The sequence below is a fragment of the Hypanus sabinus genome, chromosome 2 (genome assembly GCF_030144855.1).
Source record: "Hypanus sabinus isolate sHypSab1 chromosome 2, sHypSab1.hap1, whole genome shotgun sequence".
Taxonomy (NCBI): domain Eukaryota; kingdom Metazoa; phylum Chordata; class Chondrichthyes; order Myliobatiformes; family Dasyatidae; genus Hypanus; species Hypanus sabinus.
Genome location: NC_082707.1, coordinates 154,974,575 through 154,990,702, shown reverse-complemented (window position 1 = coordinate 154,990,702; position 16,128 = coordinate 154,974,575). Strand labels below are relative to the sequence as shown.

At 38.5% G+C, this 16,128-nt stretch overlaps 1 protein-coding gene across 2 annotated transcripts in view; it reads left to right on the top strand.

Annotated features, from left to right (window-relative positions):
• The window catches only part of kiaa0586 (KIAA0586 ortholog), a 524,067-nt gene that overhangs the window by 457,310 nt on the left and 50,629 nt on the right, over positions 1 to 16,128 (top strand). For both annotated transcript variants that reach the window (XM_059957145.1, XM_059957155.1), the window contains 2 exons: positions 4,072 to 4,202; positions 8,103 to 8,187. In XM_059957145.1, coding sequence (XP_059813128.1) covers positions 4,072 to 4,202; positions 8,103 to 8,187 — 216 coding nt within the window. The remainder of the gene's footprint in view (positions 1 to 4,071; positions 4,203 to 8,102; positions 8,188 to 16,128) is intronic.

The window sequence follows — 16,128 nt, the reverse complement described above, 5'->3', positions numbered from 1 at the left end:
TTGGGTTTAACCACCACCCTGTATGTCCTGTCTATCAGCCCCTCATCCTCTCAAAAGATCCGGAGTTTATCCAGTCCCCACTCCAACTCCTAAACACACATATTTAAATTTGTAATTGTAAGTTACACCTTTCCATTTTCACTATATGTGTTCAGCTCATTGAGGAAACTGTCATACTTGGTTCCAGTAATTAATGCATTTGTGTTATCTAACATGCTTGACATTGGTCTAAGCTCTCTAGTGACCATCAATCCTGACTACGCCAGCAATGTCATTGTCATTAGAACATGGACCAGAATAGTGCAGGCTCAAGCCCTTTGGCTCCTAATAATGTACAGAACTAACTAAACTAGTAACTGAATGTGTAATGTGTAGAGGAGGTATGAGAAACTTAGCAAATCAGGTCAACCAAAAAATCCATTTATGGAAAAAGTTTCAGTGGAGTATATTTATTGGAAGGAAAGAAGATTAAATTCAAAAATGATCCAACCTCCTTCCCCCCCCCCCCCCCCCACCATCAACTTGCATGTTATAGAGTAGATGTCCTGGGTCCTCTCCCAAAGGAAGATATGTTGCACATTGCAAGTAAGAGGACATTGTAGCTGCATTTTAACTGCATTTGTCATAAAGTTACTGGCTCTGCTGTTTTCAGGAGCAATAAATCAAACTACTGACTACAGACACTTGTTTAAGGTCTAAGGGGTATGTCTTTAAGAATTGACATCATCAGTAAATGTGTTACTGGTCTTCAAGGCCAGCAGCATGTTATGAAAACCATTCAAGTTGACTGCTGAACTCCATCGGGGATTTCTCAGGTACACTGAGAGAAGGGTAAATTGCATGTATGGCATTTGAAACTACTTACAAAATAGCTGCTGACCATCCCTTTGGTAGTTCTGTCCAATTGCTTTAAACATGTTAGAGAATTTTTACAGCAGCACTTGACTTTAAGAGAGTCAAGAGAGGATAAAAACAGCTCTTATGTTGTAAAGCAGATTATTAAATGCCCTCTATACTTGTGGAAATTCCTGTTTTTGTAACAAAGTTATTCAGTTCTTATTGTAAAATAGGATTCATAATAGACCAATATGATTCTTCAACTAACCATAGTCCATGCTCAAACCTGTGTAACTTATACAGTGTAGTTAAAACTAATTAAATATATCACAGAGGAAATTTGTTGCAATAATAGTGGGACTGAGGCTTTATTAAGCTGTCTTCTGCGATGTGAGTTATGGAATTTCTTTGATCAGAAATGCTTCAAAATTTCTGATGGTAATTACACTGATCTTATGAAAAGTTACGCATGCTAAAATTTATGGAATCTAATCAGCGTGGCATAACATTAAAATCTAATTATGGCCATTGAAAATCACTAAGCAATTTGGATAGAAGAAAAGGAGGATCAAATACAATCAAAATTCTAAAAGTCATTATTTTGGTTAATAATATGCCAAAAATAAAGTTTGGTGCTATGAAGCAATTGTCTTTGCATGTTTTCAAAAGTAAATTTATAGAAACGCTTCTCTTTTAAGATAGGTATTTTGAAAATATTGAGTTTAAATAATGATGATGAAAAAATATAAGAAATAGTGACATTAGGATGTCCTGTGCCTCAAGTCCCTATATAGAAAATTAAAAATGTAGGAAAATGACCTCCAAGGTCTCTTCTATTTCATCGAAGCAAAGCTAAGGGGACTTTGGTTTATGCAACTTGAGAATAGCTCGAACAATTTAATTCATGATCAGTAATCTGTCATTGTAAAACTGATCCATTTTTGGCAACGTGCATATTTTCTCAAAAGAAAACAGCTTAAGTATTACATAATAGCTGCACCAACCCTACCAATAAATTTATGGCCTATTTGCTTTTCTTTCCAAGCTATGTCCTTTCCAATGTATTTTTAATGAACTTATGATGCCAGAGCAAATGTTGACTAAAATTTGATGCATATTTTAATCATGCCTCCAATATTAATACAGATGTTGCTTCATGTTTGCAGTAATAAATTTTTGTCTGGTATCGTAGTAACAAATGTGTCCATTAACAGCACTGATTAACACGATTGTTAATCTGCTTTAAATTTAATTGCAGCTTTGCTAATAGTGAATTCTGGTTAATTGGGTCATCGGTTATTCAGAGCAGCTGCTTATTTGGGACAGCTTTTAAAGAACAAAATATCTATTGAGAAAATAGTTGGGATTCCCTTGGTTTATTTGGAACACTATGCTACTTAATTGGGGCAGGACATGTTGCCAAACAGTTTCTAACCAGTGTTAAGTATGTGCATTTGTGTGGCCATAGACACCACACTATGTGCAGAATGAACAGTTTTTAAATAGCATCAGTTGCTTACATTTGTATTCAAAAAGGAGTGATTTTTATCACTGATAGTTGGCAGGAAATAAGCAGAAAGATGTTTCAGAACGGTTTTGCTCACTGCATTTTCAAGTGTTCAGGCTTAGAAATGTCAGTAACAACCAGGACTGAAATGAAATTATACCACTACTCCAACAAGTTAGGAACTGTAAACACGAGGAGATCTGCAGATGCTGGAAATTCAAACAACACACACAAAATGCTGGTGGAACACAGCAGGCCAGGCAGCATCTATAAGGAGAAGCACTGTCGACATTTCCGGCTGAAACCCTTTGTCAGGACTAACTGAAAGGAAAGATAGTACAAGATTTGAAAGTAGGGGGGGAGGGGGAAATGCGAAATGATAGGAGAAGACCGGAGGGGGTGGGATGAAGCTAGGAGCTGTAAAAGTGATTGGCGAAAGTGAAAGAGAGCTGGAGAAGGGAAAGGATCATGGGACGGGAGGCCTCGGGAGAAAGAAAGGGGGAAGCATCAGAGGGAGATGGAGAACAGGCAAACAACTAAATATGTTAGGGATGGGGTAAAAAGGGGAGGAGGGGCATTAATGGAAGTTAGAGAAGTCAGTGTTCATGCCATCAGCTTGGAGGCTACCCAGCCGGTATATAAGGTGTTGTTTCTCCAACCTGAGTTTGGAGTCATTTTGACAGTAGAGGAGGCCATGGATAGACATATCAGAATGGGAATGGGACGTGAAATTAAAATGTGTGGCCACTGGGAGATCCTGCTTTCTGTGGCAGACCAAGCGTAGGTGTTCAGTGAAACGGTCTCCCAGTCTGCGTCGGGTCTCACCAATGTATAAAAGGCCACACCGGGAGCACCAGACACAGTATACCACACCAGCCGACTCACAGGTGAAGTGTCGCCTCACCTGGAAGGACTGTCTGGGGCCCTGAATGGTGGTGAGGGAGGAAGTGTAAGGGCAGGTGTAGCACTTGTCCGTTTACAAGAATAAGTGCCAGGAGGGAGATCGGCGGGAAGGGATGGGGGGGACGAGTGGACAAGGGAGTCGCGTAGGGAGCGATCCCTGCGGAAAGCAGAAAGGGGGGGGGGAGGGAAAGATGTGTTTGGTAGTGGGATCCCGTTGGAGGTGGCGGAAGTTACGGAGAATTATACGTTGGACCTGGAGGCTGGTGGGGTGGTAGATGAGGACAAGGGGAACCCTATCCTGAGTGGGGTGGCGGGCGGATGGGGTGAGGGCAGATGTGCAGGAAATGGGAGAGATGCGTTTGAGAGCTGAGTTGATGGTGGAAGAAGGGAAGCCCCTTTGTTTAAAAAAGGAAGACATCTCCTTCGTCCTGAAATGAAAAGCCTCATCCTGAGAGCAGATGCGGCAGAGACGGAGGAATTGTGAGAAGGGGATAGCATTTTTGCAAGAGACAGGGTGGAAAGAGGAATAGTCCAGGTAGCTGTGAGAGTCTGTAGGCTTATAGTAGATATCAGTAGATAAGCTGTCTCCAGAGATGGAGACAGAAAGATCAAGAAAGGGGAGGGAGGTGTTGGACTGCTGCATCTCCAAACTTCAGTAAGAATTTATGTCGCAATTTGTTAGAAGAATAACAGCAGATGTGGGTAGTTTGGGAGATGCTGGATTTGTTACTATTTCAGCAATCCAGTATTTCATCACACAGTATGCTATATGATTTTTGATACTTTGAATTATTTTTATAGTATGAATGGTTCTTTTTTTTTAGAAAAGAATGGAAGAGAGTCTGAAGCCAGCTATGGACCTCTGACCTTGGGAGACCTTGAAATATACCCAGTCCTGGCACAACAGGTGAAAGTTGCATCCCGGAAGACTCTTGTGGTGGGCGATCAGGGACAGGTAAAGATTCAAGCAGCCTTAAGCCTCTTATTCCTACTGTAATTGGATATTTAATCAAAAATTAAATATTATTTGGAGCAATTTGAAAGTCATTCAGAGATTTAGGATTTAATGTATTTTCAGCATACAATGAGCAGGCAAAATTTAACTAACACTGAAATGTTAGCAAATACTTTTCTCTCTTAACCTTGATTGTGCATTATGGCTAAAAATTCTAAATAGACTGGAATAAGAAACAGAAAGACATTGAAAGTTAGAGCTGGGGGGGGGGGATGTTAAGATTATTTTGTTGCTACAAAATATCCTATCTGACATGATTTTAATTAATCTGTTTTGTGGACATGGATGACTTATATAATAAAATGTTATTGTTACACAAAAACTTACAGAAACTTTATTTCCAATGAAAGACACTCCATGAAATCCCATTTGTGCTGAAATGCCCATCATTGGCCCCTTTTCAATGCAAAGAAATGCACAGATTTGTGAAAACAAGACCCATGAATGTGTTAGCTTTTTGGTTTCAAGACATTTGAAAATTGTTGCTTATAATCTGACATTTGTAATATGTGGTAATTCATCTTACTGGTTCCCTGCTGTTACAAGTATTTCGCCCTGGTTTTTAGTTACTTCAATATTAGTGTTAGGGTTAAGTTTGTTTCAAAGCATCTATTGAACCTCTCACTGTTTTTTATGTCTATATTGAATGAAAACCATTTGGTCTCATTAGGTTTAAGAAGATTCCTGTTTGTGTCTAATACTTAGGGCGTCATGTGTTAGTTATAAATTGTGCTGGCAATGCTGCATAAAAGGTAATGGAGAGTCTATCCATGTTCTGTGCAAACAGTTCTACTGCAATAATATTTGTATTGACTGGAAGACTCCAGGTTGTAGAATCAGTTTAAACATGCACAAAGGCCTTGACTTGACTGTTTTCACTTTTTGTGGAGCACATAGAGGAAGTATCGTAGGCCACAGGTTAGATTATTGGGGTTCATTTGAAAGGGAATTGTCATGGCATCGACTGGAGGGCTGAGGGAAGATCAGCAGCTTAAGTATTCAAGAGTCTAATAATAATAGGATCGAAGCTATCCCTGAGTTTGGTGAGTCATGCTCTTAGGCTTTTGTTTCCTCTGCCAGATGGAGGAGTGAAGAAGAGAGAATGTGGGAGAGGTGGGAGGGGTCCTTAATTATGTTGGCTGCTTTCCCAAGACAACAGGAAATGTAGACGGAGTCAGTGGAGGAGAAGTTTGTTTGCGTTTGGACTCAGTTATGTTCACAACTCTCTGAAGTTTCTTCAAAGATTTAAAGTACATTTATTGTCAAAATAATGTATGCAGTATACAACCCTGAGATTCATCTTCCCAGAGTCAGCCATAAAACAAAGAAAACCATGGAACCCATTTAAAGAAAAACATCAAACTTCTAACTCGCAAAAAAAAGAACAAATTGCACTAATGCCAAAAAAGAGCAAAAAACACAGAATACAAAACACCAAATCACATAGACATCGAAAGTGTCCAGGCGTATTCATTTAGCTCAGTTCAGTTCAATCCAGTGCCACGTCACTTGCAATCTGTAGGTTGCAGCAGCCGCCCACCCCAATCAAAATCACACAAAATAGCAACAAAAAAGAGCAATCAGAAACCAAAAGCAAATTATAACATGAACGACAGAGTCCAATCCACAAACTGCATCAATTAAACCTACCCAAGGCCCAGGACTCCAGCAGCATCAAACGAGAGGCAAAGACGGACCATTCATACGCAGGCATTTCTCTCCAGGACCAGTGTGAGACCGGTCACTGAACACCCACCCACCTTCCGTCCTTAACCTCATTGAATATCAGTCTTCCTTGAAGCTTTAATCAGCTGGATTGGTGAGAAGTGGAGTCTAACATAGGCTTACACCCCATCTCCAGGTTTCTTTCCCTCCTGGCCATACACTTTACTCAAAACCTTGTCGAACTCCCTCGGAGACAGTAAAGCTCCAAAATGCTTAATCGTCCTGAAAACGCACCACCAAAATGTAGATCATGGTCTCCAACAGTAGCACGACCACTTTTGAAAGAGAAAGATGAAATAAACAAAGTGAAAGAAGTACCTTCATGAACTGTCTGAAGGATGTTGCCCTTGTCAGTTGGTGCCATCTTGTTCTGGATTTCTCTTCTTGTGGTCTTGGTCAGAGCAGTTACCATTTAAAGCTGTGATGTACCTCAGTAGGATTTTCTGTGGAAAATCTAACAGACACACACAATGAGCAAAAATTAATAATTTGGAGCAGACCCTGGGCATGGGCATTTCTAAGCTCCAGACTAGCTGGTTTATTCAAGATTGTTTCCATCATCATAGCTATTATTGACATTCTCTGTGATGTAACATGGAACTTTAAAGACATATAGAAAATGTGGTTTTGATACTGCAGTATATTAGTGAGATGGATTTTCAACTTTACTTGAGTGATAATCTCACAAAATGGATAACCTGCTCTTTTAGAAGTAGAATCAATGAATATAAGGCAAGTTTTGTAAAAGCTTGGTAATCTGCTGTGTTTAATATATCCAGAACTCTGCAGACAAAAGAAATCAGTCTAAATATGTTCACTAGTAAATACAGTATTCTTATAATTTTCAATCCATCAGTTAGGGAAGATATATGAACAAAGAACCCAAGGTGAAAGTGCAGTAAATAAGTTCTGTGCAATCCAGTTTCAGAGATCTGCTGTAGTTCATTGGAAATTCATACACAAAAAGTAATGCAATTCGAAAAGGCAGCACATTTCAGAATCTCAGAATCAGGTTTGTAATCACTGACACATGTCTTGTATATGGCAGTAGTACAGTAAAAGATGTAAAAAGTTACAATTCAAAATGAATGAATCAATGGTGCAAAAGAGGAGTAGTCAGCTAGTGTTAATGGACCATTTACAAATCCGATGGCTGTTAGAAAGCTGTTCTTAAATTGCTGAGTGTTGGTCTTCTTGAGATACTACAACTGAAAGTTCTCAATGGTGGGGAGGCTTGTGCTCATAATGGAGTTGCTGAGTTCACATCTCTCTGAGGCCAATTTCAATGCTGTGCAATGAATCCTACATACCAGGTGGCGATGAAAACACTTAGAATGCTCTCCATGGTACATCTGTAGAAATTAGTGAGTCTTTGGTGACCTACCAAATCTCCTCAAATTCCTAATGAAGCTTAGCCTTTGGTGCGCCTTCTTCGTGATTGCATCATCAGGAATCCATATTATTAGTGAACCAAATTCTACATGGAACAAATCTAAATAATTTTTTATATAATCTATTCATGATGTAATAATCTCACTTGACTTTAAACAAGTCTTCAGTTCTGGGGCAGGGGTGGTTTATCACATTGAAAGGGTTTTCTACTGATTTAACTAAATGTAAGGGAATAATTTGTCTTTTGCTGTCCAAAGTTGACCTGTAGTTCAATGAAAAGTGTAATGCTCACTGCAGTTCTCTATTCCTATAATTTTAGATTCCTTGCTGTGCAATTACATTATGTACATAATTAAGCTATATTACAGAAAATTTTGTATTCTTATTATCTTGTCAATGAATCAACCATTTTACCTTCTTAAATCCACTGCAATAATAATAGAACACGATAATCTAGCCTGACTTGATGACATTCTGATCATGCTTTTATTCAGCCAGTCAAGCAGTAGATTCTCCTTTCGTTATGCATTGCAGTGTGTGCCTGTATGTGTGTATCTTCAATCTAATATGATTTTTTTTTTAAGTGAGGATTTTCTTGAACAATGTATGAGATTAACATGTAGAATATCCAAATCAGAATCGAATTCTTCATAAAAACCACTTTTTTATTCAGAGTGTTTGGAAAAATCATTTAGATCACATTATTTTTGGACATTGATTTAGGGTGATGACGTAGCAGTAACAGAGCGAAAACAAACAACTGCACGAGTGATACAAGTCGAAAGTAGAACCAAGGATTTATGGCCAGGTAAGACAGTTTTATATTTTCTTATATTGACTAAAGTTCCGGTAGTAATAATAAATAATCTTACATGCACGGAAAGCTTTAAAATGCAGGCGAGTATGAAAAACTTGTGGATTTATTTATTGCAGAGTTCAGAACTATGTAGTTACTGTTGCTGCATTAAATCTTATCCATTCCCATAACAGTCCTCCATCTTTCTGTTGTTTCCCCATGACTCGCCTGCTCTCTTCTCCTTTTGCCATGACACAGCTGCTGCTCCCCTTGGGCTCTGCTTCTCTTTCCTATCAAATGTTAAATTTCATTGTCACTTGTTCTTTTTCTCTTACAAATCATCCTGCTCTCCATAAAGGCCAACTGTTATCATGTTGCCTTGACTTTAATGTTAGCACTCATGTCCAACATCCCCTTGCTCTCCAAAGTTCATGAGCATGTCACCACCACCTATTTCTCTGCTCAATATTTAAAATTCCCCTTCACACGGTGCTGCAGTAGCCTAAGTCAAATTATGAACAATATCCTAATGGAGATATGCTTAATATGCAAATATGCTTAAAGTGTCATGTCAACCCTAATGTATCTAACAACATTTTTGAGTAACAAAGTGGGTACATGATCTTATTCTTTATTCATAATAAAAACTGATTCTGATAATTATCTGGGTAGAATGTAGTCATCCATAATCTTTATTTTCTAACTGCATTCTTCAAAAATGCAGAAAGCATGTGTCAGCATGTCTAATATATACAGTAATTGGTATGATTCTTACGTCACATGGTAATTCATTTAGATATAAGCAAAACTTACAACTCTGGATCATGAAGGATGAAAAGTAACTTTACAAAGGAGACAACATCTTCAATATACCAAGCTCCTAAGTTAGAATATGAAATAAGCACATTTGATTGTATTAGTGGTAGCTTTTGGGATTTCATTACTTACTGTCTAATTTTTTCATTCACTATCCAAATCTGGATCATTTAAGAATCAATAGCTGATTGCTTTTCTTTTACCCATTTATTCTCTAATTTTTACTGTATATGAAAATCAATTCCAATGATCCCATTCCCCCAGAATTTCCATTCATATAACTAAACCATGTTGGCTGGAAATTGAACTGAACTCTTTTCTGGGTTTCTATAACTCAAAACCACACCAAGAGGGAATTTACTTACAGATCCAGTTAGAGGTTCAATCTGTATTCAATTAAGAATGTCAAAATTTCAAGTTATTTCTCAGTGCTGGATGATTGAATCAATTAACTTCACCTCTGCCTCAGTATAGTGTAAGGCTGCTGATCTTATTTTAAGTATAGGTGAGCTGTTGTGTGCAACATGTACATGTTGCAGAAAATCCTACAAAAGGTAGTGGATATGGCCCAGCCCATCCTGAGTAAATCTCTCCTCACCATGGAACGCATCTACACAGAGTGTTGTCACAGCAAAGCAGCATCCATCATCAGAGACCCGCACCACCCAGGTCACGCTGTCTTCTCGCTGCTGCCACTAGCAAGAAGGTACAAAACCTCAGCACCCACACCACCAGGTTCAGGAACAATCATTACCCCTCAATCAATAGGCTTTTGCAACAGCGGAGATAACTTCACTCGCCCCATCAGTGAACTGATCCCACAACTCACTTTTAAGGACTCTGCATCCTATGTTCTCAATATTTGTTGCTTATTTCTCTATAATCTTTTGTATTTGCACAGTTTGTTGTCTTTTGAATATTGTCCATCCTGTTGGGTGCAGTCTTTCATTGATTCTGTTGCGTTTCTTGGACTTGCTGTGTTTGCCCGCAAAAAACAAATCTCAGGGTTGGATATTGTGACATATATGTACTTTGATAATAAATTTATTTTGAACTTTGCAGATGGTGCCAGTGGCAGTTTGCTGGAAAGACAGCATTTCCTTAACACCTCAGGTTTATTTGTTAACTATATCTCTAGAATACTGTTTTTTTGTGTGGCAGAATCTTACTGATGTTTAAATTAAGCAAAGAGTGGCAATGGCAAGATAGAAAGTCAGAATTGCTGTGATCCATTGGGGTTGCTGATTAAAGCAAAAGTTCTTAAAGTATCACTGTGACTGTACTGGATCTATCACTCTCATCCTACATGGAATGAGGCCAAATAGCAGGAGCAATTCCTAAAAAAGGGAAGGAATGTAGGACTGGCAGAAGGTAATATTGCTTTCCATATAATAGGAGGGAAAATAATAGCAGTTCTAGGGAAACTGTTGTATTAGAAACAGGCTACATTGAGCTCACAGCATCGAAACAGGTCATTTGGCCTAACCAATCTGTGTTGGTTACTTTGCTCCCCTCAAGCCACCTTCTATTGTTTTTAATGTCAGCCTATCAGCATTACCCTTGTTTTCATTTGTTCTTGAATACTTATTCAGCCACAACATGAATGCGTCTAAACCGTTTACCTTAGCCTGTCTCAGTGCCAGTGAGATCAACATTCTCATTGTCCTTTTGATAATGCTTTCAGTTCACTCTGTAGAATCATACAGCACAAAAGAAGTCCCTTCAGCCCTCCTATGTCCATGCTGACCATTCAAGTACCTGTCTATACTCTTCCCACTTACTAGTAGTTTGCCCTTGCTTACCTTTAAGACAGTTGACTTGCCAAATGCTTCTTAAATTTTGTGAGAGAACTTGCCTCCACCCCTTTCTTGGATTGTGTGTTCCAGATTGTAGCCACTCTCTGTGTGGGGGAAAAAACATTTCTCAGATCCTCTCTAAATATCTTACTCACTTAGACCTATGCCCTCTGGCTTTAAACACCTCTGTTTGGAAAAATGTTTCATACCATCCATCCATCTATTCATTTCAAAATTTTGAAACCTTTATTTCTTCTCTCCTGCCTATTACTTGCCCCTGGGTGCCTTCCTCTTTCTCTTTCTCCTATGGTTCACTCTCCTCTCCCATCAGATTCATTCTTCTCCAGCCCTTGACCTTTCCCACGCACATGGCTTCATCTACCACCTTCCAGTTATCCTCTTTCCCTTTCCCCCCATCTTTTTATTCTGGCATCTTCCCCCTTCCCTTCCAGTCCCAAAGAAGGTTCTTGGCCTAAAGTGTTGACTATCATTTAATTTCTGTAGGTGCTGTCTGACCTGCTGAGTTCCTTCAACATTTTGTGCATGTTGCTTCAGATTCCCAACATCTGCAGACTTTCTCGTGTTTATGATTTGAACCTCCATCAGGTCTGCTGCAAGAAGAGCAAACCTATCCCTCCTCATAATTGAATCATTCCATTCCAGGGAACATCCTGGTGAACCTCCCTGCAACATCTCCAGTGCAATCACATCCTTCCTGGAGTGTTGTGGCTAGAACTGCATTCAAAAATCTAGCACCAATGTTTTTATAAAGTTGTTCAAGACTTTATTATATTATATGATCTGGCTAATGAAGGCAAGCATCCCAAATGCTTCTTCATCACTCAACCTACCTATGCTGCCTCTTTCAGTGTTCTTTGGACTTAAGCTTTCAGTGCTTTTACTTCTCAGTACTCCCTCCACTCATGATGTATATATTATGTCCATTACCCTAGTTAGTCAGTGCCCCCCATGCCTCACCTCACACTTATCAGGATTAAATTTTATATGCCATTGTTCTTGTCAATTTACGAGATGATCAATATCATTCTTTAATCCGAGACTGAGGATGGTATCAACAGCATGCCTACGCTGACTATCCCTTATCTATCCCTAGTTCTACGAGATCTGATTTCTCACTTGTCTTCATACGTTAAGTAGCCTATGGGTTACTTATTTTAACTATAAAGGGAAGTAGGAAAAATATCACTTGTGATCCCATTGAATGGTGGAGTAGACAAGTAAGGCTAACCTAAGTTTCTTACGTTTTACCTTATTTATTTTACCAAAATGTAATACCTAACACCCATGTTTCAATGCATTCATCAATTATCTGGCCACTTCTGTAAGATTATCAATATTATCCTGTAATTTGATACCACTACCCCAGTGCCACCATCTAACATCATCCAAAAATTCAGAAATTATGTTTTTATATTTTAAAAGATCAAACATATGATGAAAATCCAAAGACCATTTCTCTTTATACAGATGTGCCTGACCTACTGAGTTTTTCCGGTATTTTCTATTTGTACTAAGTAATTTACAAACCAACAGTTGTCCATCTGACATGCTCACATGATCCTTCTATTCTGTACCTCTCCTAACCACTTACTGCTGTTAGCTGTTTTGTGTCCTGACTCTCTGCTGCATGCCTCAAAACTTTTATATGGGACCTTAGCAAAAGATCTTGAAATAAAGATAAAAGTTCATTTACAGAATTACTCACATGTATTTTGCACTGTAATGCTTTCAAATAATCGTTAGATTTACGGAAGATATGCAGTTCTGTGTGGTGGGGGCAGAAAGCACAAAAGAAACTGCAGTCCTACAGCAAAGTATTTCTGCATGCAGACTGGTCAAAACACAATAAACTTGTTAAAATGTGTTTTGATTCCCTATATGTTTTGGATTATTTAAGTTTGATATTAACTGTGAGCATCAAACAAATGGCCTGCAGAATATGTTCCAGTATGTGTAAACTGAGACAGTTTCAAAGGGATAGCTTCTGCATTGTAGGTAATGTTTTTGTTTGAGTTCTTGTATTTTAGCTACAAATTATTGTCTCCACTTACACACTGATCACTGCAGGTGTGAGATTCTATAAGTACAACATCCATAGGCCACGGTGAATACATTTATTTTCATGAGAGTTAGACGGATTAGAATCTAGCCCATGACAAAAGGCATACTGCTGGAGATTCCCTGCTTTCATTCTAAAATTACATTGTTTATTAAAAAGAGCTGGACTGATTTAATGCAAAGGAGAATTATTACTGTTCAAACTATAAATGTAATTGTGTTTTCCATTTTCCCTGTTCACTTAAAGCTTATTAATGTATCCAATGCAAAAGCAATACAAACAGGCTAAGCAGTATCTGTGGAAAATTAAATAGAGTTAAAGTTTCAGGTTGACTATTATTCATTAGAATCATCAACTCTATTTCTTTCCAGAGATACCGACTGACCAACTCTCTGTATCATTTTCTACATTGTTCTAGCATCCGCAGCTTTTTATTTTTATACATTGCTGTGATTCATGTGTTAAATAATTCATAACTAATGACATCAATTCTGAAACGTATTGTTTTATCATTCAAGAAAATTAATTAGAAATTCATTTGTCAGGAACTTCTGCTGATGTTAGTAGGCATTCCAGAATTAAGCTAATGTTCCCTGATTTGCATTGATACTACATCTGGAACATTGCCCTACATAGGAAGGTCTGAAAAACCTTATGTCATCTTGGCCTCCTGGTTGGACATATCTCTGCTGGGTTGTAATAAACTGATACTGATTTGACACTGTTTGTGTTGTACCAATTTCCTACGATAACCTCAGTCATGCAAATTCTTGATTCACAGAGTTCAATCAGCTTTGCCTTTTTATATAATGCTTATTTTGACCAATTATAAGATGTCTTCACCTATTAGACAAGTGGATGCAAGATAGAGACTATGTGAACTTCGATTCAGAATAAGAATCACATTTATTATCAGATATATAAATTTAAATCTGCTGTTCTACAGCAACAGTAGAATGCAAAGACAAAATCTATAAATTACAAAAATAAATAGTGCAATAAAATGAATAATAAGGTAGTGGTCATGGGTTCATTAACTATTCAGAAATCTGAGGGCAGAGAGGAAGAAGCTGTTCCTAAAACGTCTTCAGGATCGTGTACCTCCTCCCTGATGGTAGTATTGAGAAGAGGGCATGTTACAGATGGTGAGGGTCTTTATGCCACCTTCTTAGGGCATTGTCTCATGAAGCTGTCCTCAATGGCATGCTTGGTTGTACCAGTGAAGGAGCTGGCTGAGTCTACAACCCCCTGCAGCCTCATGTGATCCTGTGCACTGGAGTCTCCATAGCAGACAGTGATACAATTAATCAGAATGCTCTTGACCTATAGAAATTTGTAAGAGTCTTTACAGGTAGTCCCCAAGTTACGAATGTCTGACTTATGAACAACTCGTACTTACAAACCGAGGAAGGAGAACGCCATCTGCCGTTTTAAGTCGGATCGCGACACCGTCTGCCATTTTAAGTCAGATTGCAATGCCTTCCGCCATTTTAAGTCATTGCCGTTGACACTGTGTTGAGTGTGTAACTTGGTATTTGGCTTAATTTTTTCTTAGCAAGATTCACCTTGACCCCCCACCACATTTTCTGGTCGGCTGGTGGCGCAGTGAGATCAGCGCCAGGCTCGAGAACGGAGGTTCCCGAGTTCGATCCAGTGACAGACCGCTCCTGAGCGCACCAGATTGATGTCGACTTGGCCTTGTAAAAAAAACACTGCCACCTCCAGTTTAAATTCCCACGCGGAATATCGAGGAGGATCAAATACTCAAACCCAGCACAGTCCCATTTAATCAACACACACAAAATGCTGGTGGAACGCAGCAGGCCAGGCAGCATCTATAAGAAGAAGTACAGTCGACGTTTCGGGCTGAGACCCTTCGTCAGGACTGCGTCAGTCCCATTTAACCTGTCTCAGTGTGGTGGACTTTAGGACTCGGGGAATTCAGTGCGATGGTCCTTAGGACCCAGCGGACCTCGGGAGCCGGTGGAGGTCCCGCTGCACGCAGTGTTTCTGTTCTGTTGACGGGAAGCGATCACGATTGAAAATAAAGTGGAAATAATAAAGCTTTTGGAAAGAGGTGAAACATCATCAGTCATTGGAAGAGCGATAGGCTACAGTCGGTCAATGATCGGAACAATTTTAAAGGATAAAGGATAAAGTGAGAATAATGGAGCACGTGAAAGGCCCTGCCCCAATGAAAGCTACAATTATTACTAAGCAATGCAGTGGTTTGATTATTGGAATACATAAGTTTCTTAAGTGTATTATATGCATAGAAAGGTAAAATATATATTATATAATAAGACAAGCATTTGACTAACTGACACTAAATAATACTGGATGTACTTGTTCTGACTTATGTACAAATCTGACTTAAAGACAGACTCAGGAACAGAACTCGTTCGTAACCCAGGGACTGCCTGTAGTGACATACCAAATCTCCTCAAGGTCCTAACAAAGTAGAGCCATTGGTGTGCCTTCTTCATGATTGCATCAGTGCGTTGGGTTCAGCATAGATACTCCAAAATGTTGATATCCAAGAACTTGAAGCTATTCACCCTTTACACTGTTGACCCCTAGATGTGGGCTAGTATGTGTACCCCTGAGTTCACCTTCCTGAAGTCTACAACTAGTTTCTTGGTCTTGGTGACATTGAGTGCAAGGTTATTGTTGAGACCAACCAGCCAAACAACCTTGCTCCTTTCTTTCTTTCTAAATCTTTTTATTAATATTAGTAATATGGACAGAATACAGATGATAAAGAAATTACCAACATACACATTCCATTACATATGAAAAAAAAACATACATAATAGTTACAATATAAATGAGTTTACCAAGACATAAGCCATAAGATATATGTATGGACATAGTAAATCTAAATATTTCATAATGTATAATATAAAAAAAACAGAAAAAAGAAAGAAAAAAAAACAAAAAAAAATTTATATAATGCAAAACTAACTAATCTAATCTAATAACTATAACTAATAAGTAATATAAAAGAAAGAAAAACAAACAAAAGAGAAGGAGAAAAAAAAGTGGGCTGTTTATAATATCTCACAAAAATAAGTATTCATCAATGCCGTCACTTCCGGTCCTCTCAAAATACATAAGCTAAAAGCTAGGAAATCAAATGTACTTGGCACAGGGTCATATTACATCATATGAAAATGTTGAATAAATGGTCTCCATAACTTTTCAAATTTAATAGAAGTCTCAAAAGTACCACTTCTAATTTTTTCTAAATTTAAACATAAC